Source organism: Etheostoma cragini, chromosome 15, assembly GCF_013103735.1.
Source record: "Etheostoma cragini isolate CJK2018 chromosome 15, CSU_Ecrag_1.0, whole genome shotgun sequence".
Lineage (NCBI taxonomy): Eukaryota > Metazoa > Chordata > Actinopteri > Perciformes > Percidae > Etheostoma > Etheostoma cragini.
The window spans coordinates 4089912-4115043 of NC_048421.1; the positions used below are offsets into that span (position 1 = coordinate 4089912).

The following is a 25132-nucleotide window of genomic DNA, read 5'->3' on the forward strand; positions in this document are numbered from 1 at the left end:
GTGAAGCAAACTACAAGCTATCACATACGGTTCTCAGTGTGTTGATTTTCAATTTAAAATTCAAAACAGGGTAACAATATGCAAGGTTGATGAATACACATAGTTTAGCAAATCGGTAAGTGGTATCACCGTGTCAGTGTTTTTTTTCCACAGTCCAAAAACATGCAGGTTAGATGAATTTTAATTGCTGGTAGGTGTGAGTATTTTTTTATCAGTCTATACTGTATTTGTCAGCCCTGTGATGAACTTGCATCCTGTTTAGGATAAGTTGCCTCTTGCTCAGTGCATGCTGGGATGGGCTGCAGCCAACCTGCGATCCTGGAAGGGATAATGCGAGTATAAAAGTATAAATTAAAACCCTAAATCATAAAAAACGTTTTATGATCTACCATCAGGATTTGCAGAGACTCATGGTCAGCAGCACATCATTCAGACCTTTTTCTACAGCTCAAACAATAAGAACATGTTTGTGGGCGCTAGTTATGATTGACTGCCTTCCTTTGTTTAAACATGCAGGGGAGGAGATGGGGAGCAAACTACTTTCGAGTATCCTTCCCAAGAATACAGTTTCTCAACCTTGGCTGCCAGCTTGACACGCACAATATCCTAAAACCGTTCTCTTTTCTGCTTGGTGGAGCAGAAGAAGAGTGTTTCCCTTCATTCAGACATGGTTTTATTTCACCAGTGTTCTTGTCCCCGGAAAAAATGCCAGCCTAAGTACATGCTACGACTAAAAGAAAGCCACTTTGCCCAGCTAGTTAAGTTAACTTTCTCAGGAATAACAAATAATTCCATGCAATAACACCCTATAATCTAGACACTGTTAAGAGAAACTATTATGCAGCAGAGGTGGGGGCTAGGTAAATGAGCAGCATTGTTTGCTGCTTTTCAAAACCTTTTATCTACTTTGCATGATTGAACTTAAAAACCATGGCGCTATTTGCATTTTGTAATAAATGCAGAAACCGCACAAAATCTGCCCCTCAAGTCAGGCTCACACAAATATCAATATGTAATTTATTTCGAAATTCTCCTCGGCTGTTGCAAATGTCTTACTGATTTCTGCCTTGAAAGAAGACTTCCATTCACAAACTCCCATTGAGGTAAAATGATTCTCCTGTCTCTCCCAGCAAGTTATAATAGCATTCTTATACCTAATGGAGCCTAAAGGCAAAATTACGATAGCGCAGTCTTAAGAACTATTGATGCTGCTGTCTATTTAATCGGCTAGATGAATTAATCCCTTTTCAATGAGAAGAGAGAGGAGAGGAGGAGAAAGTAATGGCTTGGAAGAGGAGCCACTGGACAAGGACATGGCATGGGATACACCATTTGTCATGTGGAGACTCAGACCATAAAAGGACTGGACCGCACTTGTCCGTTGTACATTGACTGACCGATTATAAATAATATAAGTCTATTTATTAGTCACAGTTTGACAACACTATTATCTGATCAAGCATTCTAGCAAAGGCTGACTGGCAAAACATGACAGGTAGTTTTCCTGGAAAGAAAGAAAAGAAATAGAAGAAATGCTTGACACAGTGGGGGCATTGATGGATCCATTGGCTGTGTATGTGTGTGTGTGTGTGTGTGTGTGTGTGTGTGTGTGTGAGAGAGAGAGAGAGAAACATCCTCATTCTCCTGTGGTCATAATTTCATGCACCCCACCTGGAGCACAAGAGCCCTTTTGCTGCGGCCAACTGATCCTGCCAGAAGGACGGAGGCACACAGGAATGGAAGAAGAGAGATAAAACAAAAATAGGAGGGGGGGTGTGTCAAGGATTCAATGGTGAGATAAAGGGGATGCAAAATGTGCCAGAAGAAGAGAAAAGCAACCACATAGATATTTGTTGCTAGGAGAAAATTAAAGCGTAAAATTAATAATAAGGGTATTTGGAGATGGGAAGAATTAAAAGAGAGTCAGGGAAGGACAGCCAAATGAGAGGGTGGAGATGGATGGAGAGGCAGCGAGATAGATGAGGTTGTTGCAGGGACACAGACAACTGAGGGGAAATGCAATTTAAAAACACAAAAGAAAATAGAGGAACAAAGCAAATGGAGAAGAGGATGAGGCCAAAAAACAAAAGAATAGAAAGAACATGTGGGGAAGTATGATTGCTATTCAGTGTGTGGCTGTCCAGTCCCACTAGATGATATCAGAGCACTACTTTGGAGGTATTCTAAAATCATTATAGCATTAAAAGTTCCAAGGACATTCCCCTTCCCTCACAAACTCACTCACCCTTAGACACATTTGTCATATTGTGTAGCTTGCAGACACAGCCTGACACAGTGTGTAATTACTCCTGTAATACTGGAGCCATGAAGTGTCTATGTAGAACGCTTTCTCATCAGGTTGGTTCTTTCACTTTGGTGTGAAATGTAAACAAATGCAATGTGAGAGAGGATGTTAAAGTTACAGTCTGTTTAAAAAGACGAGCTTCTTGCAAGAACATTTTTTTTTTATCCTTTCTTACCCAAAATCTTTCTGTATTTTTTTATGTGACACTTATTCTTACCAGTGTTTTACCAGACTCTTTTAACTGCGCAAACGTGTTGTTAATCTTTCATTTCAACCTGATGACCGTCACCTGTTAATGAGGAGGTGACAGGTATTGATCACGTGATCGTTGCTCTTAGATCACTTAGGGCCCTATTTTAACAATCTAAGCACACGGCGTGAAGCGCAGGAGCGTTTAGGGCGTGTCCAAATCTACTTTTGCTAGTTTGACGACGGAAAGAAGGGTCCGTGCGCCGGGCGCATGGCTCAAAACGGTTGTACTTAGTGTCTTCATAAATCATAGGTGTGTTTTGAGCAAACATGCAATAAACCAATCAGTGTTTTCTCCCATTCCCTTTAAAGCAACACTAGAGAACTTTTTCCGCTTTGGTCCCCCTACAGGTTGGATAATGATTATGATGGCAGACACTGTAATATTTGTATTTGTAATCTTTTGCGTGTGTATGTGTGCTGCTGCGCTTCACTGTGTGTAACAAGCATAGTGTGCACACACTGTGCATAAGCCTTGGAGCATTTTACTGATGCGCTGTTACATAAACAATGAAGTGCGCTGTTGACTTTAGACTAGGTTTTTGTTGGTCAATGGCATCGTTTCCAGTTTGTAAAATGTCAGTTTTTTTTGCATTGAATACTTTTACTTTTGATACTCTGAGTACAATTTACTGATCATACTTACATACTTTTATTAAAGTAACATTTTCAATGCACAACTTTTACTTGTAACAGAGTATTTCTATAGTGTGGTATTAGTATTTTTACTTAGATATCTGAATACTTTATCCACCCCTGCTTACAAAGAACTTAAACAATATTTGTAGGCTTACGAAAACATGCAAAGGTTCTTTATGGGAGATTGGGTTTTTAAAATTTGCAACGCTTGTGAATTTTGAACTCACTTGCAGGGTAGATCAATCACTATGCTCACTACTGAATGATATGAAGAATTCGGTACTTGAGATTTAAAGAGACACCTGTCCATTGTGGCACAGCGTCTGATCTTGACTCGTCTCACCTGAATAGAGAATGGCGTGATGATGAAATGAGAATAATGAGAAAACCACCAGAGCCCTTGATGAAAGTGACAGATGGCAGCGCCCAGCTGAGAGAGAGAGAAACACAGATGTTTCTCCCAGAAGGACAGAAAGAAAAAAGAAGGAACCCCTTCCTGTATCCTGGCACAGGATGTTACCTCGACATGAAGACGTCCCCTCTGGACAGTGCCCGGTGCTCTGGCCTAAATGCTAACATGCTGGTGTTAAGCAGGAATATTGTTAACATGGTTTAGCATACTAACATATGCTAATTAGCACTAAACGCTAAATACAGTTGAGGCTGATTTGTATTCCATCAGTTTTGCGGATATTTAGTCACAAACCAAAAGTATTTTGACCTGATGATGGTGCTAGATTTAAAAGTTAAAGGACCACAAACGTTCCAGAAACATTTAGCTTAAAACAACGAGTCGTAGCGCCTTGTTAGCTCACCTGGTTGAGTTTGCGCATGTGTACCAAGGCTCACCCTTGGTCCTGGTTTAATTCTAACCTAAGGCCCTTTGCTGCATGTCACCTCCCCCAATCTGTGGTTAATGCTCTGGTTATTTGTCATTTCCTTTAACTAAACACAATTGTCATGGATGCCGCTAAGCGCCGCATGGTGCTGCGGTGCCGCTGCAAAATAGCCTTTAGGGAGGAACTTGTTTTGGTGGAACATGTGTACGGCCAAAAGTTGTTTTAATCGTGCAACAGAAAACTGAGTTTGGACAGTCTAGCTAGCTGTCTAGATTTACCCTGCAGAGATCTGAGGATCAGGTAACCATAGTCCTCATGAATCCACCAGAGTTTAAAATTCCAACACAAAGAAAGCAGAAGGTAACGGACCTCCAGCCGAAAAGAAGGACATACGGCAGGCAACGGACCAATCCCAGAAGTGGAAGGTCTTGGCTATAGACTAGAACAAAGTCTTCTTCCTAAAGTGGTGAAACGACCAACTGGCCAACTGACCCTACAAAACCTGGAACCATGCTGCTAGTGTGGGTATAAAGGACAAGAGCAAAAATGATGAGGAGAAATTACAAGGAGATATCATTAGTCCCATTATACCTTCTAGTTCATCCTACCTTTCCACTCTCTGCTCTCGGTCTCATCTCTCCCGTCTTCTTCCCACATGCCTTTCCTAATTACTCCCCCTGTCTTTCTCCTTGTCTCCCTTGCCCCATCTCCCTGCTCCCCTCCTCGCCTGCTTCATCTGTCAACTCTGGTTCCACATCAACAGCATTTATCAATATGCGGAGTTCAACAACTGCTCCAACCGCAATCCTCTGCATGCGGGTTTGTGTGTCTGTCTCTGCGGGTTTGTGGGATGTGATTTGAGATCGGGGGGGGAAACTCTTGGCAGCTTCTTTTAATGTTGCCAAGCAGGCTAGGAAGAAAACGACAACAAATGAATGATAAATCAAAGTCTGGCGAGGGGATTGAAGGAATGACCTCAAACACAATTTCTGCCAATCACTCCCTTTGTTTCCTGCTTCCTCTTACACTTATCATCTTATCAGATCTGCATTCCCTTCATCTCTTTATGCTCTGTGAGATGACAGAAGTGCAGAGTTAAGAATCTTGAGTCCTACATTGCCAGACCTATCTCCACTGCGCTGTGGAGTTGGGTCTGCCACCTTCACACATACACTAATGGGGAAAAAAAGAAAACGCTCCGAGTTGTTTGCATTTCTTTAAAGCAATCACAATTGTCTCGGGCACCGCTTAACTCCTGTCGCAGTAATAGTGGCTATGCCAAATGTTCTCAGGAAGGAACCTTTTTTTCTGTGGAACATTTGCATCCCGCTAAAGAAAACGCAACACAGTAACCTGCTATAACATGAACTACTGCTTCTACTAATACTACAATTTTTTTTATCACTCTTCCATTATTTTTATTGCGTCTGTTATTGCAACTGTTCATCACATTCCCAACCGGCACCATCAGACACCGCCCACTAAGAGCCTGGGTCTGTCTGAGGTTTCGTCCTAAAGGGATGTTTTTCCTTGCCTGTGGCACTGTACTTGCTCCTGGGGGGATTACTAGAACTATTGGGACTTTATAAATTATAGAGTTTGGTCTAGACCTACTCTATCAATAAAGTGTCTGGCAATAACTCTTGTTATGATTTGATGCTATAAATAAAAATTGAACAAAGTAACAGGAGCTATTAAATTGTGCTCTTACTGATGTATCACCGTGTGTATTTTGTCCATAGTAAATCCCCGCCAATGTGTCCCAAAACATCTGAGTTAGTAAATGCCTGAAAGCAGGCAGCGTTACAGGTGCAAGGCCAGCATTGGAAAGGCGGAGATGGAGAAATAGTGCCGCTTAAATAGACAGACAAATTGAGATGTGTGTTTGGTAAATGATACGAGTGTTAGGCATGCTCGCAGGCGTCCATTCTTCGTAAATCTTTACAATCATTCCCTAAAAGAATCAAGCAGGTTTTCTTGATGCAGAACTCAAATTATCTTTGAAACTTGCCATTTTCATCGTGTAACGTTAGCTTCCTAGCTCAGAAGTTCTGGTTGCTGTTTTAACCTAAGATAATTTATTTTATACTAATGTATACTTTGTATTGATCCCCTATGGGGAAATTACAATTTACACTCTGTTGTTATTACACACTACACACAGGCCTGAAATACACACCCATTCTCAGGTGCTTTTACTTGCACTAATGGAGAGATGTCAGTTAGTGGGCTGCTACTGCTAAACAGGCGCCCTGATCGGTTGAGGGGGGTTCTGCCTTGCTAAAGAGCACATTGGCAGTGCCCAGAAGGTGAACTGGCATCTCACGAGCTACCAGCCCACACTCCTCCAGTTCCCAACCCAACCCCCTACGGACTGAGCTACTGCCACCCCAAGCGTAAACATAAACACAAAGAAACCAGAAGGTGAGGGACATCCCTCCAGAACTTCAGGTTGCACGGACCTATCCCGTATACGAACTGTTGTCCATCCAGACTTAGTATCTTTGGATTACTATGCAGTATGTGAGATGAACTGTATCCCCTAGGGTGGAGCAGCTTTCCTTCAGGTGGCAACAACAAAGGCCATAGTATTGATCATTGTTATTCTCACGAGCTTTGTTAGTGAATGAGCAAAGCTTTTTTTCCTGACATCCACATACACGCACACTCTTCCTCTACAGAGCTTGATGGTCAGGGGAAGGACTGATGCTACAGAGTTCTGCTTACTGAATAACACTCACTCCTACCTTACTGTTGCACTTTATTTACACAGTAAATGATTCCAATGTTGATTATGTTTAGCTTCCACAAAAAAGATGCACTAACAAATCTCACTCACCTACAAGTCTACACAAACACTTAAAACATATAATATATATTATGCAATGCTTCTCCAAGGCAAGTTAACGCACATTGACACTGTGGGGTCAGTGACAGAGTCACTGGATGTTCACTTTGTGGTTATGTTTGTGTGTATAGTCTCTATGCGTGCTACTGCAATGTAGCACGTAGCAAGTCAGAGCAGTTATAACAAGTGAGTTGTGAACTTGTTGTGACAAATACAAGTGAATGGGAGTGTGTGTGTGTGTGTGTGTGTGTGTGTGTGTGTGTGTGTGTGTGTGTGTGTGTGTGTGTGTGTGTGTGTGTGTGTGTGTGTGTGTGTGTGTGTGTGTGTGTGTGTGTGTGTGTGGAGGGATAAAGAGGCCAAAGGGGTAAGCCAGCGGCAGATAAAGTCACGTTCGGAGAAGGCTGTTCAAAGCAAGCTCTGCATCAAAGCGCCAGAAAAGAAACTGAACGTGAAAATTGAATCCTGAGGTTGTTGATGCGTTTATTTTTCACAGAGGAGCTCCGTTTTTTTAAAACAACTCTTCTCTGTTCATTTCTTCTCATCTCTTCTCCTCTCTCCTCTTCTTCTCATCCCTTTTTTAAATCCTCTTCTATGCTCTTCTCTCTCCTCTTCTTTTCCCCCCCTCTGTACTATCCTCTCTTCTATTTCATAAAATTAAATGAGTTATAATTCAATCAAAACATAACTCATTGTATTAATATTCAAAGTGTCCACTGGCCAACTTGCTCCATGGGGATTTTGAAGCTTTCCGATAGCTGTATAGTATCAATAACATCACATAGTAAATGGGAAATGGACTTTTAAATAGCGCCTTTCTAGTCCTCCGACCACTCAAAGCACTTTAGACTACAGGCCATTCCATTCACACACACATTCATACACTGATGGCAGAATCAGCCATTCAAAGTGCAAATTAGGGTTCGGTATCTTGCCCAAGGGCACTTCGACATGCAGACTGGATCAGCTGGTACAACCCCTGATCTTCTGTTTAGTGGATGACCCTCTCTACCTCCAGATCCACAGCCACCACTTCCTATGGATACGCTCTATTGTTATTGTTTGACATGAACAAATTTGCTAATCTAAAATCCAAGATGATATAGGTGAATCTTTGTCTTCGGTCTTTCTTAATCAAGACTTCAGATTGCGTCTGCAGGGAACAGTGAGAGCAAGCCATTTGTCCAAAGATTTATTACGTTTGTTTCCCGGGAAGTCATGAATTATGCAGTCTGTTCAAAGGCTCGCCGACACTTCATACAAACTGCTCAATTATAACTACACTCCACTTCTATCTCCGCAACAGCTACTTGTGGGTGAACACATTTTAATGTAGGAATTAAAATGAAACCAATTTCTCTTTTTGCCATGCATAAAATAAAACACTGTGACGTTTTCTCGTTACAAGATAAGAACACTGCATTTCTGGGCTACACAGGAGGAAAAAAAAAGAAATCCGTCATTTGCGTGACTTCATTATATAATCTTTACCATTACTACTGCTGCATTCAAAGACAGCACCAATGTCTCAGCGTGCAGGTTGAGCGAATGCTCTCTTATCTAATTAGATCTTGCCATGGTTGTAGGTGTGCACTTACTGGAGTAAGTCGAAAAAGTCAATCCTCTGTAGTACATTAGCAGGGAGTGGGTCGATGCACATGAGATGCCAGTGCATTAACTTGACTCAATTACAGTATAGGATCAGACCTTTAGGGGGGCTCTGGCCCTAATGAGAATGTGACACGGTGCCTTGCAAAAGTGTTAACCCCCCACACAGTAATAATGACACAATGTTCTAACATTCAGCAATCTTAGTTTCTTACTTTTCAAGTTGGGTTCTATTCTGCACCATGAAATGACAAATTTCTTCTCTGTGGACTACAAACTTTAAACTTCACAATCACACTCCTGCTCTTCCTCTGCCGGATTAGATACTCAGCCAAAGTCTAGAGTATGGCATAACCACCTCCGATTGGCCAAAACTACATTTCTGTTGATTCGCCCCTTGACTGGGTTACAGGCGCATTGCATTGGCGACCGCGACAAAGGATATTAAACCCGTTTCAAGCCCTTTGAACCTGTTATTGTTTGTCCTCTATCACTAACAGACAAGTTCGCAAACTCTAAATATTGAATCACCAAAATTAATACAAAAACAAAAAAACAGATCCCATGTGTTTCTCTAGCGTCAAACCCCACCTCTCCCCTCCCTGAAACACACAAATACACACATACACTCAGTTGCCAGTTTCTTAACACTAATGCAGTCTATAACAACAATCCGGCAGTACATCCTGCCTTAATGTTACAATGCTCTGTTTTAGAGAGGTGTTAATTCAACTTAATGGTCATTTCGGAGAATTAAGTTTTGTTGCACTCGCTGGTGTGGGGTTTCCCTCTTTCTGTTCTATACATATCTCTTTCTCGGCTGAACTATTTATATCCCCAGTGGGGACAAAGTACATCTCCACCTCAAAGTGATCAATGCTACTTCACAAATAGACCATACATTATATACAGTACCTAAAATAAAAGAATTTGAAACTAAGTAAAGATCTATATCGTGAATACATATAGCCATCAAAGAATATAATCCAAGCTGGTTGTATATAGCCGCCAGACAACAATCCATGCAGTTTAGCCAGAAAAAGTGAGCGTAATGCCAAAACCACTAGTTAAATTTAGGAAATAAAATTGTGGTTTGGATAATAAACACTTCCCAGGAACAAATGACGTAAGTAATATTTTGTTTTAGCCGCAAGTTAAATCTGCTCCATTTTTAAGCGCTGTGTTTTATGATGACACCATGTTTCATTTTCCATTGAATTTCACAGATAAGTGGGGCCGAGCAGCACTATATTCATGGTATTGAAAGGGGAATTTAATTCTTGCATGTGTTGTTTTGTTGTACATGATCGAAAAACATCCGCCGTAATAGTTGTTTAACTGAATGAACACACAAATGTAGAAATGTCCACAGCAACGCACCAGCCCACACACACACACAACTCCTTATTTAATGTACTGTACACTAATGGCTTTAATTTGTCGTTTAATTGATTGATGGATCTAATGATAGAGATCCCTCCTATCTGGCTTGCTAAACTGGCAGTGTTGTCCAGAAGAATCCTTCACCCGAGTGAGTCTTTGACTGAAATTAGATTTCTCCTGCAATGCGGCTGCCTTTCACAGCACTCTTAGCCAGTAAGCTTAATGTGTGTTAATGGAACATCCACTTAGGAATCCCTCTTAAAAAGCAAATAAAGTCACACGTCTGCTGGATGATAGCAGTTAGTTTTTTCAACTAACCCCGCTGTCTTGTTATCGCTCTAATGTTTTTTGTAATGTGGAGCATTTAGTAGTGTGGCGACACCAAGTCGTCCTTGGATTAACGAAAGGAAAACATGATCGCCAGGCCAGTCACTGTTGCTTATTATCATAATATGCAGATGTGGCCATGTGCCACTGGGGTAATTTGAGATCGAGAGGATTTGAGGTTAGAATAATCTTCAGAGATTTTCTCTTTTTGTATTGCCTGACACTAGAGATTTGTCGGAATTTGATATACTGCTCACACCCTACACATACCGTAGCAAACACATTTCCATGTACACACTTCAAGGTCATATGCTTCTTTGTTCCTTTTTAGAAAATATGTGTAGTACAACTGAATGTGTGCACATTTGGATCTTTAGTATATTTTGTGTAGGTGTTGGAGGGGGGCGTGTGTGTGTGTGTGTGTGTGTGTGTTTGTGTTTGTGTATGCATGCGCATTTCTTCCTTTTAATGCACATGTGAATTTAGATTCCTGTGTTATCTTCCTGTAACACATGGCGTGATGTATGAACCATGGCTTAACCATTAAAGCCCCAATCAGTGACTTTTTCTAGCCTTGTTTCTGCCCACTCACGTTGGGTTTGCACAATGGGATTATGATCACAATTATGACAGAAAAATATAATTGTTAAACCATCCATATCATCATGTGAATCATTTGAATATGAATAATCACATTTCACTATTTATGTACATGCTTGTGAACGTATCTTCTGGAAAAAATAAAGTTCATACTGAAACTGTTGCTAAAAAAAAAAAATTAATTTGCAAAAAAATAGAATGTTTGAATGATTGAAGTTATCTTTAAATTACTTATAAAGAATACTTTTTAAATTTAATCATCAAAAATGTTCACAGTTAAAGTCTTAGTTGAAACATTTTTCCGATAATGCCCCTCATGAACTGCCTTCAAATATATTCATATCTTTTAGAAGCATTTTCAATTTCCTCTTAAGAAACAAAAACAATTTGAATAACTTCAGCCAATATGTATGAACTGCTGAACCCAAAATTAGTGAGATATGTTGCCAGAGATTACGGTAAATCGATTTGTCACCACATTCAAATCATGTTCTAATCATGTTTTGTAGACAATGTGTACTTCCTCGGGACGCCAGTGACAACAAATGCTCATTTACTCAGTTTTAATCCTCAGTCCACCGCTATTCACTCATTTATCTATTTTGTATCTCTCCTCCCACCTTCTGAACTCTTCTGAGAACATTTTCAGTTTTGCTTTACCGTTCACCTTGCTGACTCATAAATATTTCCTCTTTCATCAACATCCATTTTTCTAATGATATAATATACCCCGAGCCTAACCTTTTTTTTACACCGCTTAAAAACTTTTATCAAACTTCGTTGAAAACTCTCTCTCTCTCTCTCCCCCTCTCCCACTCTCTCTCTCTCACCGACTCTCATAACACAGTGCTGGAACTCCTATTGCTTCTGAAGTCAGTCTCAACTATTAGACACCTGTTTGCCGCGTTGACACTCTGCTGCCAGTCAAGGCCGACCCCAGATACTGTGTGAATAACACAATCATCTGTCCATCTCTAGATCGTGCACTTCACACACTGTTGCTCTCCTCAGCATTCCTGTGGTGGGTGTGTGTGTGTGTGTGTGTGTGTGTGTGTAAGTGTATGGTGTGTATCAGCACGCCTGTGTCTTATATCCATCTGAAAAGAAATTTCTAGACGTGCTGTATTGTGGCTATATTTTTGTTGTTGTTGCCTTTAGTGTTTGTTTTCTTGATAAGCGCCACCATTAGGTTTACATTGGTGCTTTTGAGTGAAATGTTTTGACAACTATGGGATGGATTTCCCATGTTCATGTAATGCCATCATTATTCAAACATTTTCATCTGTGGTTTATAATAAAATATTCTGCAAACTGATGGCATTCCCAGTAGTCTCACATTTGCAAATGTTAGTATTCTTACTGAGATTGTTAATATAGAATGCTGCAGGGATGACATATTTTTGTAGGCCAACCCTTGAAGTTAGCATTGTGAGTGAAGACAAATGGGATAAAAGTTGCTGTTGATGAAATCAACTTTGGCTGGGATAGCTTATTCACTGACCTGAGAGATCTCATCTTCCAGAGCAGAGAGGCATAGAAAGATACCGGACACTCTCCTGTCACCACACTCATACATCTTCCTCAATCACATTCAACAAATATTCTTTCCGTCTGTGCAGCCTTTTGCTTCCTCGTTTTGCCATCTTGTAATCTCTCTGCCGAGGCGTCATCCTCTGTGTATACGGACAGGCCAATCTGTCTCTCTGTCCTCTAAGCCTCTGAGTTTACTTCTGATATCTGCAGGCTCTGCAGCGGTGACTCTCCTCTGCATCTAAAGGATCTTATTATATAGTGTAAGCTGGGGGACATTTGTCTCGATGCCTTAATGTTTAGGCAGAAAGAACACTGATTAAGCAGGTGGATTTGGCTGCACGAGCATCAGGCGAGCATACACACATCGGACACACTTACATGGAAACAGACACCAGACAAGATTGGATTGGATTTCCTATTAACAGGCAAATCATTCCTCTCCTCTCCTGTCCCATTCTCATTTTTGCTGTCAAGAATCACCCCATCTATCTATCTATCTATCTATCTATATATCTATCTATCTATCTATCTATCTATCTATCTATCTATCTATCTATTGATCCTACCACCCCTTTGCTCAGCATGTCATACTTTCCATTGTTTTTCTATTCTCTGACTCTTTACTTTTTCATCAATCTCATTTCCCTCCCATTCTTGGCAAATTTTTTGTCAGTCTGTATCTTTTTTAGTGTGCAAGAGACAGATGGAAAAAATAACTGCTTAGACGGAGAAACAGTCTAATAGATGATGCTATATAACAGCTCGTTTTTCTCTTTCGGTCTCTTACCTGTGTCATGTTACAAGTGTAACTTCCTAAATAGAAGGTTAACATAAGGATTATAATTCCTTCAAACTACCTTCAGAGTTTTTTATGGATTTTAAAAATCCGTTGCTCAGATTGTAAAAGAACCAGGTCTGCAAGAATGTGACAAAGATATTTAGGTGTTTTCTCACACTTCTGGAACATCCATGCATTTAATAAACAAAATCAAAATGTGCAGAAACCAGATTGTTGGAAAGACACTTTTTCTTGATGCTACCCTGTTTCCCAAATTCTCTGCATTATGCTGACTTACCTCAACTCAGGATGAAAGCCACCCCTCTCTCTCTCTGTCTCTCTCTCTCTCTCCTGCCTTTTCTTAGTCACATCACTCGTTATCTCTTCGTTTCCTCCCTGTAATTCATTTTATCCTCTATGTTGAGCCAGAGAATAACGTTCCTTTGTAGGTTTCAGGATGTAGTATCTTATCTCTTGGGTAACTCAAAACCTCTGCAAGAAAAAGGTTAGACCTGAAGTTTGTATAGTGTGTGAAAAGAGGACAATGAACAAGTGGCAATTAATACAAATTATTAGTGTATTGGTAGTTTTGGGTCACTAGACTCACACGTCCTAATTTGCAAACTAAATTTAAACATGTTAAGTTTTGAGTTTGTTCTGCTCCACAAACACTTGATTACCATTTGACTAACAGACTGAAGTGAGGTACCATCAGGAGATGAGCAGTGCTTTTTTTGCATGATTAACAATGGAAAGCCCCAGTTAAGTACCGTTAAGTAATGTTGTAATTTTCAGAATTAATAAGCCAGTCAGTCAGCACCCAAATAACTCCCACATCCATTTGACACAATCTCAAGCAAGCCAATATGAACAGGAGTCCCCTATGTATGCACACAAGTCAAAAGTCTTTTTAACGCCCGTCATTCAGTTATAAAATAGTCCTTTGAAGCAGTGGGGCGATTGAGACTGAAATTATCATGCAGTTTTGTGTTGTTTTTTGTTTTGTTGCCATTAATAAAAGAAAAGAAAAAGAATAGTCTATGAATGGTTTCCATTTTGTCTCCAGTAGCAACGCCGTGATGGAATTCTTTGTCCGACCATAGCTATGCAGGCTTTGGGTAAGATAAAACCTTACCCATGATGTGAATTTATCTTCCTTATCTTCAGTCTTTTGACTTTCTCCTCCCTACCCTCCCCGCCCCATACCTGTATCTAGCATTGACATTCCCTGGTGAATTCTTAACCTCAACCCCTTTACCACCTCACTGGCCCCTTCACTCCCTTTTTACTTTTCTTTTCTGCTCTGTCGGCATTCCTCTTTGAATTTCTCCTTTGCCATCCCTCTTTGAATTTCTCTTTCATCACCCATCTCTATTTCCCATCCCGGGCTTCACTTGTCACTACTCCCTCACCTCTTCCTCTCCGTTCCCTCCTTCCTCCCGTCCCCCCGCTGAACCCCTCGTCAGCCCAGAGGGAACTACAAGCAGCACCCTGGCACAGCGTGGGATCAGGGCAACCCCCTCTGCAACCCTTTCACTTAAAATAGGTGATACATTTAGAGGAGTGGACCAGCAAATGGATAAAAAGAGGGAGAGAACACTTGTCACAAAGCTGCATCAAAATTAAATAAGAGATGAAAGAGTAAGGGAATCTAAAAAGATTTAGGACTTTAAGGAGAATGTTTGTGAATTGGACTGTTATACCAAGGGGAATACAGAGAGGACAGAAAGAGACAAAGAGAAAGAGAGAGTAAAAAGGCAATTTTCAAAGAGCTATGCAGATCAACCCATGTGATTGTTCCCCAAATAACTCCTATCAGTGTTTTCTTTGTGTTCTATATTCCTGAGAAGCCACTAACCTTAGGAACCTTAGTTGCCATTTAAATTTGATTAAAAGGCAACATCTATAATCGTTTTTCTTGACAGGATAGTCCCTGGCATATAAGACAATCTACAAAACATTTAATGATTAGGTTGCAAAGATAATACACCTCAGCCACCTTCAAAATGATTTTGGTTAAAAATAAAAAACATTTCCAACATCAACAAAAAGTGTATTGTAAAATTGATAGCCGACTCATAAATACAATACGTTACCTGTAACCGAAATAGTAATACCAGTTGTCAAAAGTCGCTCCACAGTAGAGAGCACGTTCCCAACAATACAACACAAATACACACAAACATTCACACACAAACTCTCATAAATCCATTCCTCCCAAGAAAACTTGTTTATGGCTTCCACAACCAAGGAGTAGTCCTTAAGCCTTGTATCTGCCTCTCCCGACCAATGCTCTCTAAAGGTCATTTTGAGAGGCTCTTCAGTAATAGCACTGGTGGAAACGGCTGATGTTTGCTGTGATCTATAATCACTTCACATCTATGAGTTAACCTTAGAGAGGATTCCTAGGAAGGGAGGGCTGCAGTGTCCCAGAGGGATGGATAGCCTGGCAATGCCACACTCTTTTATTGTTGAGGTTAGCAATGAAGAACCATGGGGCCTCTTGCAGATTCTTTCTCTGCAGAGTCACTATAAGGTCTGCAGAGTGGACCATTGAGGTTTTTTGGATTTCTTCACATCTTAAGGTCTTTTACAGTCGCTGCAGCTGACCTGGCGTTAGCCAATGGGACGTCAAAAGGACATATATCTTGCTGGCCCGCCAGGATTTTGAGTGCGTGACCAGAGGACACCACTCTATCTTTTTCATCGGTGTGCGACAAAGTGGAAACGGGAAGCATGAACGAGCTCGGGGGCAACCGGATGCCAGGACTCTTTAGAATTACCGCAAGTCTCTGTTGTAAACTTACTGGGTTAAGAGGAGATCTTTATTTGTGAATGAAAGGCTTGATCCGACAAAGTAGGTCATTGAATCAAATCAAAGCATTGACGTCAATGCTGCTGCCAGTTCTCCTTTTTCTTCTTCTTCTAGTCCATAGAAATAGCAAAGTCGGTAGCCTTTCCTCATTAGCGCCACCTCTGTTCAGGAAAAGACTGCAACTGGCGTGCGAGTATAAACAGCTACAGTGCTCCCATGACATCACAATGACGCCCGACAGGTTGGCTGCGGCAACTATACCCAGCTCTTTAGTCTAGCTATTGATTTTTCATTAAACCCCCCCCCCAAAGCCCACAAACCTTTTGTTTCATTTAAACACTGAGGGAAAGTGAGCCAATGTAAGCAACCTTTGAGAATATCAAGGGTTAACATGTTTGGCTCCCTAGCTCACTACAGTAGTAGCCCAGCTATGGCTGAAGAGAACACTATCATTAACTATGATACATTATTTATGTTTTTTACAGGTTGCCTTAAAAAGACACATTCACTAAGGACCCCTTGCTTAAAAAAGGGTAAAGAATTGAGTATGGTACATTTTCCCCCTCTTTTACAGTGTCTATGCCATAAAAGAATGGAAGTACAGCATTTAACTGGTATTTAAGATTAGGGTAAAAAAACCAATGATAAAGTTAGAGGAGGTCTGGGTTTTATAATTTGTCACTGATGATGCAGAATGCCTTAAAAGAAGACGTGGTAGATGAGACTTAAAAGTGAACATTAAAAGTTTAAGAGAAGAGTGAGAAAGCGAAAGGCAAAGAGAAAGTGAAGGGAGATGTGATCAGAGGGGGATTAGAGGGCTGAGCGAGTGTCCCTCGGGTGTGGAGGTGAGAGAAAATGAGGCGGGGAAAATCAAATGGCTGGAAGAAGGATGGGAGGGATGAGAAAGGGTATGCATGAAGAAAAGAAATCTGGCTGTTAAAGGGGTGAACATGGATTATTATTAATGTTTGATTAGCATGAGTGCAGTTAGGAAAGCGATACAGCCTATAACATTGCGGACCCTGTGCCGAACTAGGCGCCCATTTTACAATCCAAAAATAGTTGGAGAGGACATGTATAAAACAGAAAGAGCAGAACCTCTGATCTTTTACTGGACATCACTCTTGCACCTGTCTAGCCCTTCTCCCACCTCAACACTCGACACCCTGTAACTCGGTATAAGGAGGCTATATATGAGATATGATATAGAGGTACAAAGTATTGCTGAAAAAAAAAAGACAGACATGATAGATTTTTAGAGATGAGGGATCTTAACAAATCCAGGTTATCACATGACACAAATATGGATATCAACATCCCAGTCGGTGATGAAGTGATAGATGAGCTCATAGGAGAGGAGATAGATAGAGAAACGTGTGAAGAAATGCAATTTGCCTTATTTTACAGGCTCCTTTTATGGAATGAGATTAGATTAAGATACAGAGACAGCATATCAACAAGTTAATTACTTTCTGATAGCAACGGTTTGCTGCCAAAATAAGAGGCCATTTTGTTGCAGTGCTGGCTTGTGATATTTTTCAAGGTTAACTTTTTTTTATTACTCCTAATGAGATTGAAAACATTGTCCACCTGTGCTCCAGGCTAACATAACTTTGTCAAAATGCTAATGCAGTGAAAGGCATTTATAGAGAAAATGAATTCAGTGTAATTCTGGCTGATCAGAGATTTAAAATAAAAATGGTAAATGTAGGCCTACTCACACAGCAGATGCATTATAAATGATGAATATTCATGGAAAGTACAACACTTAAGTGGAATGCAGACTCAGTTAATTAATGAGGAGGACATATAATATTTTTCTTTGTGTGTCACGATGAAATATGTATGCTTTTAAACACTCTTGACGCTGTTGCTTTCAATTGCAGATTAAATGGAATTTACATCTTTAATTTGTTTGGTAATATTTTATGCAAATGTGTATTGAGTGCACGCTTGAGATTGCTTTCATTGCATATGTGTTTTGCAAAGTCATCTCATTAGAGTTTATGACTTTATTAGATTGTGAATCTTAGTGATGCCAACAGTATGTTAAGTGGGAGTGAGTAACCAAGGCAAGGCTTCATGCATTTACACTCACACACATGTTTAGCCATGCTTGCAGCACATATATAACTCTACATAGTATTAGATAGATTGCGATGAGATTCAAAACGTTCATGCTCCTCTCAGGATTAACCGGTTTTACCTTGGTGATCTTGACTGTTGCTTGAGCACCACGACCAGGTCAACATTTTAATCAATACTTTTTGTTTATGACCAAGAAGGCACCCAAAGCTAATGCAATTCCATATCAGCCTCAGCTGGGCTTCATATTTAGATAATTGAATGATAGCATGGTGACATAAAGTAAAAAACGATGAACATGGCAAATACGTGCTTGACATTAGAATTTTAGCATTGCCGTTGTGAGTTAGTATGCTGATTGTTGTTGCCAAGCTGTAACTGTGTGGTTAAGCTATCCTGTCCTGTACCTGCCAGAGGATTAGCCGGTGGACAGTGGTGATAACAGCCAGATGATTCCCAGCCCTGTGTACTACTTTTTCAAATCCAGTCTGTCCTTGCTGCGTGTGTGCGTGTGCGGGTTGGTGTGTGCTTGCATCCGTGGGTGTTTGGTTAGGTGGATGCACGTGTTTACTGTTTGTTTTTAAATGAATGCCACATTCTCGCTGTATCAACAGCTCTTTAAAATCAAGAGACATTGTACTCCAATGCTCACTGAACAGGTAGCTCTGCCTACATTCAACCATCAAGCTGTGCTGATCAGTAGCAGTTCAGATAAAAAACTTTTATGGAGGAAGGACATCAGTGGGGCACCTTTCACCTCAGGAAAATTGCCTGTCAGATTTATTCATTTTCTTCAGAAAGATGGTGCAACTACAGTTGCTGGGTCTCTTTACAGAGACCAGACGACAAACATAAAACTGTTAATCCAATGTGAATATACCTAAAATAAATAAGCACAATATGTCAGAATGACACTGTCCGCTGTCCTCTCCAGGTCTCAAAATACCACATTATTGCATGTGAAATTTGAGCTGTGCTTGTAATTCTTAGCTCTTCATGCACCGGTGCACAGAATACTTTGAAAGCAGGTTTTTGTAGGCGACAAGAGTTCACTTCCACTTCACAAAGTGCATACAAAGATACTGAAGAGGTATACTGTACTTTTCTGCAGTCTGTTTCCCTTTCTCTTTTTCCCTTTGTCTCTGCTTTTACAGATTCCCCCACAAATATACACACAACAGTCAAATGAACATAAGTGTCTCGGGTTTCTTGAAATGCAATCTTCTTTAAGCCTTCTACCTCTTCACCGTAGTCTGCTTGGCACCCTTTGTACACACATATTCACACGTTCATGCAGCTGTTAGAGTAGACTGGGTAGTTGGCAGCCCTGCAGCATGGTAATTTTCACCTAGAGAGGTTATCAGGGTGATGGGACTTCCCACAAAGGAAACCCCAGTTTCACATACTTCATATGTGTTATTTCAAGGAGTCCTCATGGAGAGATGCCATCATCAGTGTCTTGCAGAAACCTTCAAAGCTCAATTTTGTGGTGTCACATAATGTTTAGCTTATTCCCAGATTTTACCATACAGTAAGAAGCACAAACATGACCACTCTAAAATGGCAGTTGCATGGTCATATATATCCTCGCTGTTGTCTAATGAAAATGTATAACGAAACACTTATGAATAACAGCAATTTGTCCATATTGAAGAATCAAGCGTTTGTGTCAGCCGAAACTTTGTTTAAACCTTTTTTTTTTAACTTGGAGATTTCTGAGCTGGCAGCACTGTAAGCCTAAAAATTCTGCTTCAGTCATGAAAATGTTGATTTTTTTACAAAAGAAGTAAAAGGCACACGTCAAGAGCGAGGTTTCAAGACTGCAGAAGTCAGTGCAGTGAAGAGTAGAGAAAAAAACCAAGGGCATCCAGGACTACTCAAATCTAAGCATTTTAGGTAGCTGAATATACATACATACCAACACTGTAGTGCAACAGATAACCTTGGTGGTGTCTGATTGATGCTTAAACTCAAAGAAGAAAGAGCATTATGGGAAGTGCTGTTACAGCCTTAACTTACAAAGTGCTATCTGAAGATTGAAACTTCTGGGACTATGAAATATTACAGCATTATTTTCTGGAGAAATGTAAACAAACCTACAAGGCTTGGGGCTTGAAACATTGAACACCAATAAATATCAGAATGAGAAACCAGAACCAAGACTCAACTCTACTCCGCACATTACTCATGTTTCTTTATGTCAGTTCAAATGTTTTTTGTATCTCGAAGGTCACACATTATTTGCAGTGTTGGTGGATCAATCCCCTGCGTTTCCTGTCTGCTTGTCAAAGCAGTATACTGTACCCCAAATTGCTCCTTGTGTATGTGTGTGGGGGGAAAAAGGACTAACGTCTGTTGGACCAAAGCATCTGCCAAATGAATATCTGATGTTCTATTTTCAGTCTTGGAAAAAGCTCAGGCGGTAATGAAACGGCAAACAACGTAATTTCAAATCAAATAATGTCTTTATTAATATGAGCTGTTCCTCATGACAAGGTTCGCCTCACTGGTCCAAAAGTTGAGCTCATGATCAGTGGAAGTGCCACTGTGACACTTCCATTTACTGTGGCAGAGTACATTTTATCACATGGCCATTAAAGCAACACTAGAGCACTTTTCCCGCCTTGGTCCCCCTACAGGTTGGTAGCAGAATGACCATTGTCGTAATATCCCATTCGAACTACAGTTCAGCTACCCGAGCTGGCAAATTTGCATAATGTAATGTAATGGACAATTCCCCAATTCCAACTTGTAGGGGGACTGAAGTGGGAAAAGTCCTTTAGTGTTGCTTTAAGAGACGTCAACGTGTTAGAATACGTATTCTCTTTCTAAGTTTTAAAGGTTTAGAGGCACATACCACTTACAATTTTGTAAAGAACAAAACCAAAAAGATTTATTGTGTTGATCAGTGAGCTGTAGAGGTGCCTATACGCATTATTTATCTTTTGGAAAGCCAGGCCAGGCTAACTGTTTCCCCCTGGTTCCAGAGTTTATGCTAAGCTAAGCTAACATGCAGCTTACATTAGCACCATATACCATAAACATTAGAGTGGTGTCATTCTTCTTGTCTAAATCTCAACAAGACAGCAAATACAAACATTTCCCAAAATGGCTAGCTATTCCTTTAACAGCAAGATACATTTCTTAAATTAAAGTCCTATGTCATTCTACTGTATATGCCTCAATATTTGTTTAAAGTGGCAAAAAAAATCAATATTGTAATATGTGTATCAAATGACAATGTGAAAGCAATGTGACCATGTGAAAGAAGTTGCTAGTATTGATAAACCTGCAGAAAGTGATCATCCAAATTTTCAGCTTCAATTGGCTTTACAGAGCAGTATAAGAAGTGTAAGCTAATGGTTTAGCTATATATCCAGCTATGTCCTGCATATTTTTGTTCACAGTGTCTGTTTTTTTAGCAAATAAGCGGGAAAAACCCACTGTGGATTACTTGCTCAGTAGTCACACTCATTTAGCACTAGCTAGTGAAGCATTTAGCAGCTAGAGCCAGATATTTCCCTCAGGAGTTGGTAGCTAGTAGAGTTGAAACAGAGTAAATATTGGTCTTATATTCTCCAGGTGGACGTACACACAATTCTATCCATATTATGATGGTTCTCTGTAACTGCTGCTGGTGTAAATAAGCAACTGTTTGCCAACCATTTTGCCATAACTTTGGGATTGTTCAGGTGTCTTTCAATTCGGCAAGAGGTCCGTTACCTTCCTCTTTCTTTGTGTCGCCATTCTAAACTCTGTTAGATTTCTGAGGATTATGGTTAACTGCTCCTCAGGTCTCTGCAGGGTAAACCGTCCCTCCTCCCCAGCGCTGAGGAGGAAGGTCTGGCAATGCGAGACTATGTCATAACAAACTTGTTTCCACTGCACCCAAATGGCCCAAAAAACTGAGTCAGTACAGGTAGAACTAGTTGACAGAGAGAAAACAAAGCATTCCAGATAATTGACTTAGAAAAATAAATCTGCAGAGACAGACCATTCAGCACAACCACAACTGGTCTTTATACTCTCCTTTAAATAAATCAATGTGGCTTTCTTTATACAGTTCCACTGGCAGGCAGCCCACTGACTGAGATATCTCGGTAAATCAATCGTATCCAACTCATTTCACGGTGAATTGTTTCTTTCCCCCAGCCGACACCTTTGTGGTAAAGGTCAGGGTAGGGGGGTTGTGGTTTTGTAATGATAAAAGATTGGATTTGTGACCACACAAGTTAAGCAGTGTTTGGTATTGATCCGTGTGTGCAGCAGTATGTGCTGAAGTAGACAACACTATACCTCAAATGGAGCTCGTACATCACTGAGTGTGACACCAATAAAGGAAACCTATAAACTACTTCTAATGGTGGTTTAAACTACATTTATCTGTTAGTAGTTCAGAAACACTTAAAGATTGATACATTTCATATTTCGTTTATAACCATGGACTTATCATACATATATATCAACTTCTAAAGTTATGTCTCATGTTCTGTTAATTGATTTTTTATCCAACAAATGTGAACGTTTTAATTATAGAAGCCCTCATTAACGGATAATTTCCCAAAACTGTGGTAAATAATTTGCACCGATGGAACCAACATGATTAACATGATGTTCTTTTGTGGTTATTAGCCTCAAATGCAGCCAAATGAAACCACAGTGCGTCAAACTATATGAAGTGGATGATATTTAAAACAGGTGGCCTTCTTGACGCATGATGCAGCAAAAGAGTGTAGCATGAGTGATTTGTAACGGAAGGGGAAATGTAAAGGCAGCTCATACTGTATTTCCACTGAGAAGGACAGAGCAACAATATCAGCCAGCTCAGCATTATGTGCCGCACAGAGGGAACACGGTGATGAGGATGATGGTGATACACTGTCATTACTCTAACCTTCAGTCCACCCTGCTTCGCATCAAAATCAGAGATTAAAGGTTGACAGATGCTTCATATTTCGTACAGTAGTGTACAGTAAGCTGACAGGTGTGAGTGTGTATGTATGGTATTTGTGTTCAAGAGCTCTTGGGCCCATTGTAGATACACAAGCATGAATAATGTTTGCAGTAAGTTCTCCTTCACACTATTCACAATATACTTGGTTTGGGAAAAGTTCTTGGTTTGGATTAAAATATGAATGTTTTGGGACGGCTTCTAGCTCACACAGTAGAGTGTGCGCCCCATGTATGCTGAGTCCTTGGCAGCGGCCGTGGGTGCAAATCCGACCCACGGCCCTTTGCTACATGTCGTCCCACAATTTCTCTCCCCTTCCCTGTCTTCAAGCTGTCCTGTCAAGAAAAGACTATTCCAAAGTCACGACCTTCCAGTTGCAGGATTGCTTTGTTCCCAACGGAAATTCCGCCGTCTGTCCTTTTTTTTGGCAGGATGTCCGTTACTTTACGCTTCATTTCTGGTCGATTTCTGAGGACTATGCTTAACTGCTTCTCAGATCTCTGCAGGGTAAATCCAGATAGCTAGACTATCTGTCCAATCTAAGTTGTCTTTGGCAAAACTTAAACAACTTTTGAACTTACACATGTTCCTTCCTGAGGCTATTTAGCAGAGACACTAGGGCTCCGTGCGGCGTTTAGCACCGTCCAAGACGATTCTGATTGGTTGAAAAGTGCCAATAATCCAGATCCCGTTTTTCTCCCATCCCTGATTTCTGTGTGGTCTATTAAAGCGATAAATATAAGCAATAAAAATACTGAAGGTGTATTCATAAAATAATCTCTGTGGAAGCAAAGACCAGTGTCAGCAGTTTTGTGTGTGTGTGTGTGTGTGTGTGTTTGGAGGTGAGGTTTGTGTGGATGTGCAGTGTCAGTCATCTGTCATACATTTTAGACAAAGCAATGTGTGTCCCAAGCAACTGCCTATTAAGGTCTCCTGCATATTCTCTTTGGGTTTCCCTTTATCTGTGTTCGGCTTTAAGAGTATACACACTGTGTGCGTTTGCAATAACAACAAAGGACAGAAGGATATCATTTAAATTCGGGGGAAGGTGACAACTTCAAACGCAGCAATCAGGTTCAGACAAACACACACACTCACACACACACACACACACACACACACAGAGTAAAAATCCAAAGCGCTGTTAAGTGCTGGGCTCACCTTTCATAGTGTGAGCTACAAGAAGAGTCTCCATCTGGACTGGGCTGACAAAATGAATTCTCCTGTTGTGTTTTAGACCCAGCTGAAGACTCAGATGGCCTGTTAAACCCCTGCTGACTATCTGCCCCGCTTTCATGTGAAACAGCTCAGTGATATCATTCAGATCAAATGGAAGACACCAATATGGACACCACGCTGCTCGTTCTGTCCCTCACTGTCTGCTCTCCCTATTCCAATATTTACTTTAAATCTTAGACTTTTCCCTAATTTTAATCCCACAATTAAACCCCCTTTCCATCCTTCTCTCAACGACGTCCTGATCCTGTATCTTTCCCTCGCTCCACCTCCGTCACATCTCCTTCCCCTTTCTGCCTTTGTCACTCCTCCTTGACTGTCACTAATTCATTCTGCCACTCATCACCTCCGTCTCACACGTCCTGGTTTCCCGCTCCATTTCTAGGGTGTCACCAGTGTAATACGAGAATGTCTCTGAGTTCTCTCTCTCTGCTCTCAAGCAACCTTGTTGTTAACCTTGTCCCCTCTCTGTCTTTTTCTTTCTCCCTCTCCTCTGTCTTTTTTCCCATCTCTCTCACCTTTCACAGCCAAGATGGCAATGAGCAGCATCCTCAACGCTGATGACATCAAGAAAGCCCTTGATGCATTTGCAGGTAAAAGCTCATACCACGGTTCAAGTGGACCAACTAATGGCTGGATCTGTATGACCTCTCAGATGTGATGAGATTTAGGCCTCTTGCACACTGCCTGCGTTTCTCTTGCGTGTCTACTGGGTGGTGGCTGCGTGGCGTTTTCTGTCTTTGCACACCAGAAACGTGTCTGACGCGGCGCTGCTGCTGCTAGCCTTGTCTGTACACATGTATAGTTCCCGTTGATAAAATGAAATAATAGCGTGTTCTTCTACTGGATATACTGATTTGATAACAGCACATAAAAAGACGGCAAAATCGGCTATAGAACATTTTATTCTGTACTAACAGTTAATCGATAATTGTTATT

The 25132-nt window shown here is 40.7% G+C and overlaps 1 protein-coding gene across 2 annotated transcripts in view; it reads left to right on the forward strand.

The window, feature by feature from the left end:
- The window catches only part of pvalb6 (parvalbumin 6), a 41743-nt gene that overhangs the window by 13377 nt on the left and 3234 nt on the right, over positions 1–25132 (forward strand). The window contains exons 1-2 of one of the 2 annotated variants that reach the window (XM_034894924.1): positions 16903–17097; positions 24721–24786. In XM_034894924.1, the coding sequence (XP_034750815.1) occupies positions 24726–24786 (61 nt within the window). In that variant the 5' untranslated portion in view covers positions 16903–17097; positions 24721–24725. Of the gene's footprint in view, positions 1–16902; positions 17098–24720; positions 24787–25132 lie in introns of those variants that run through there. The other variant, XM_034894923.1, reaches the window with a different exon arrangement.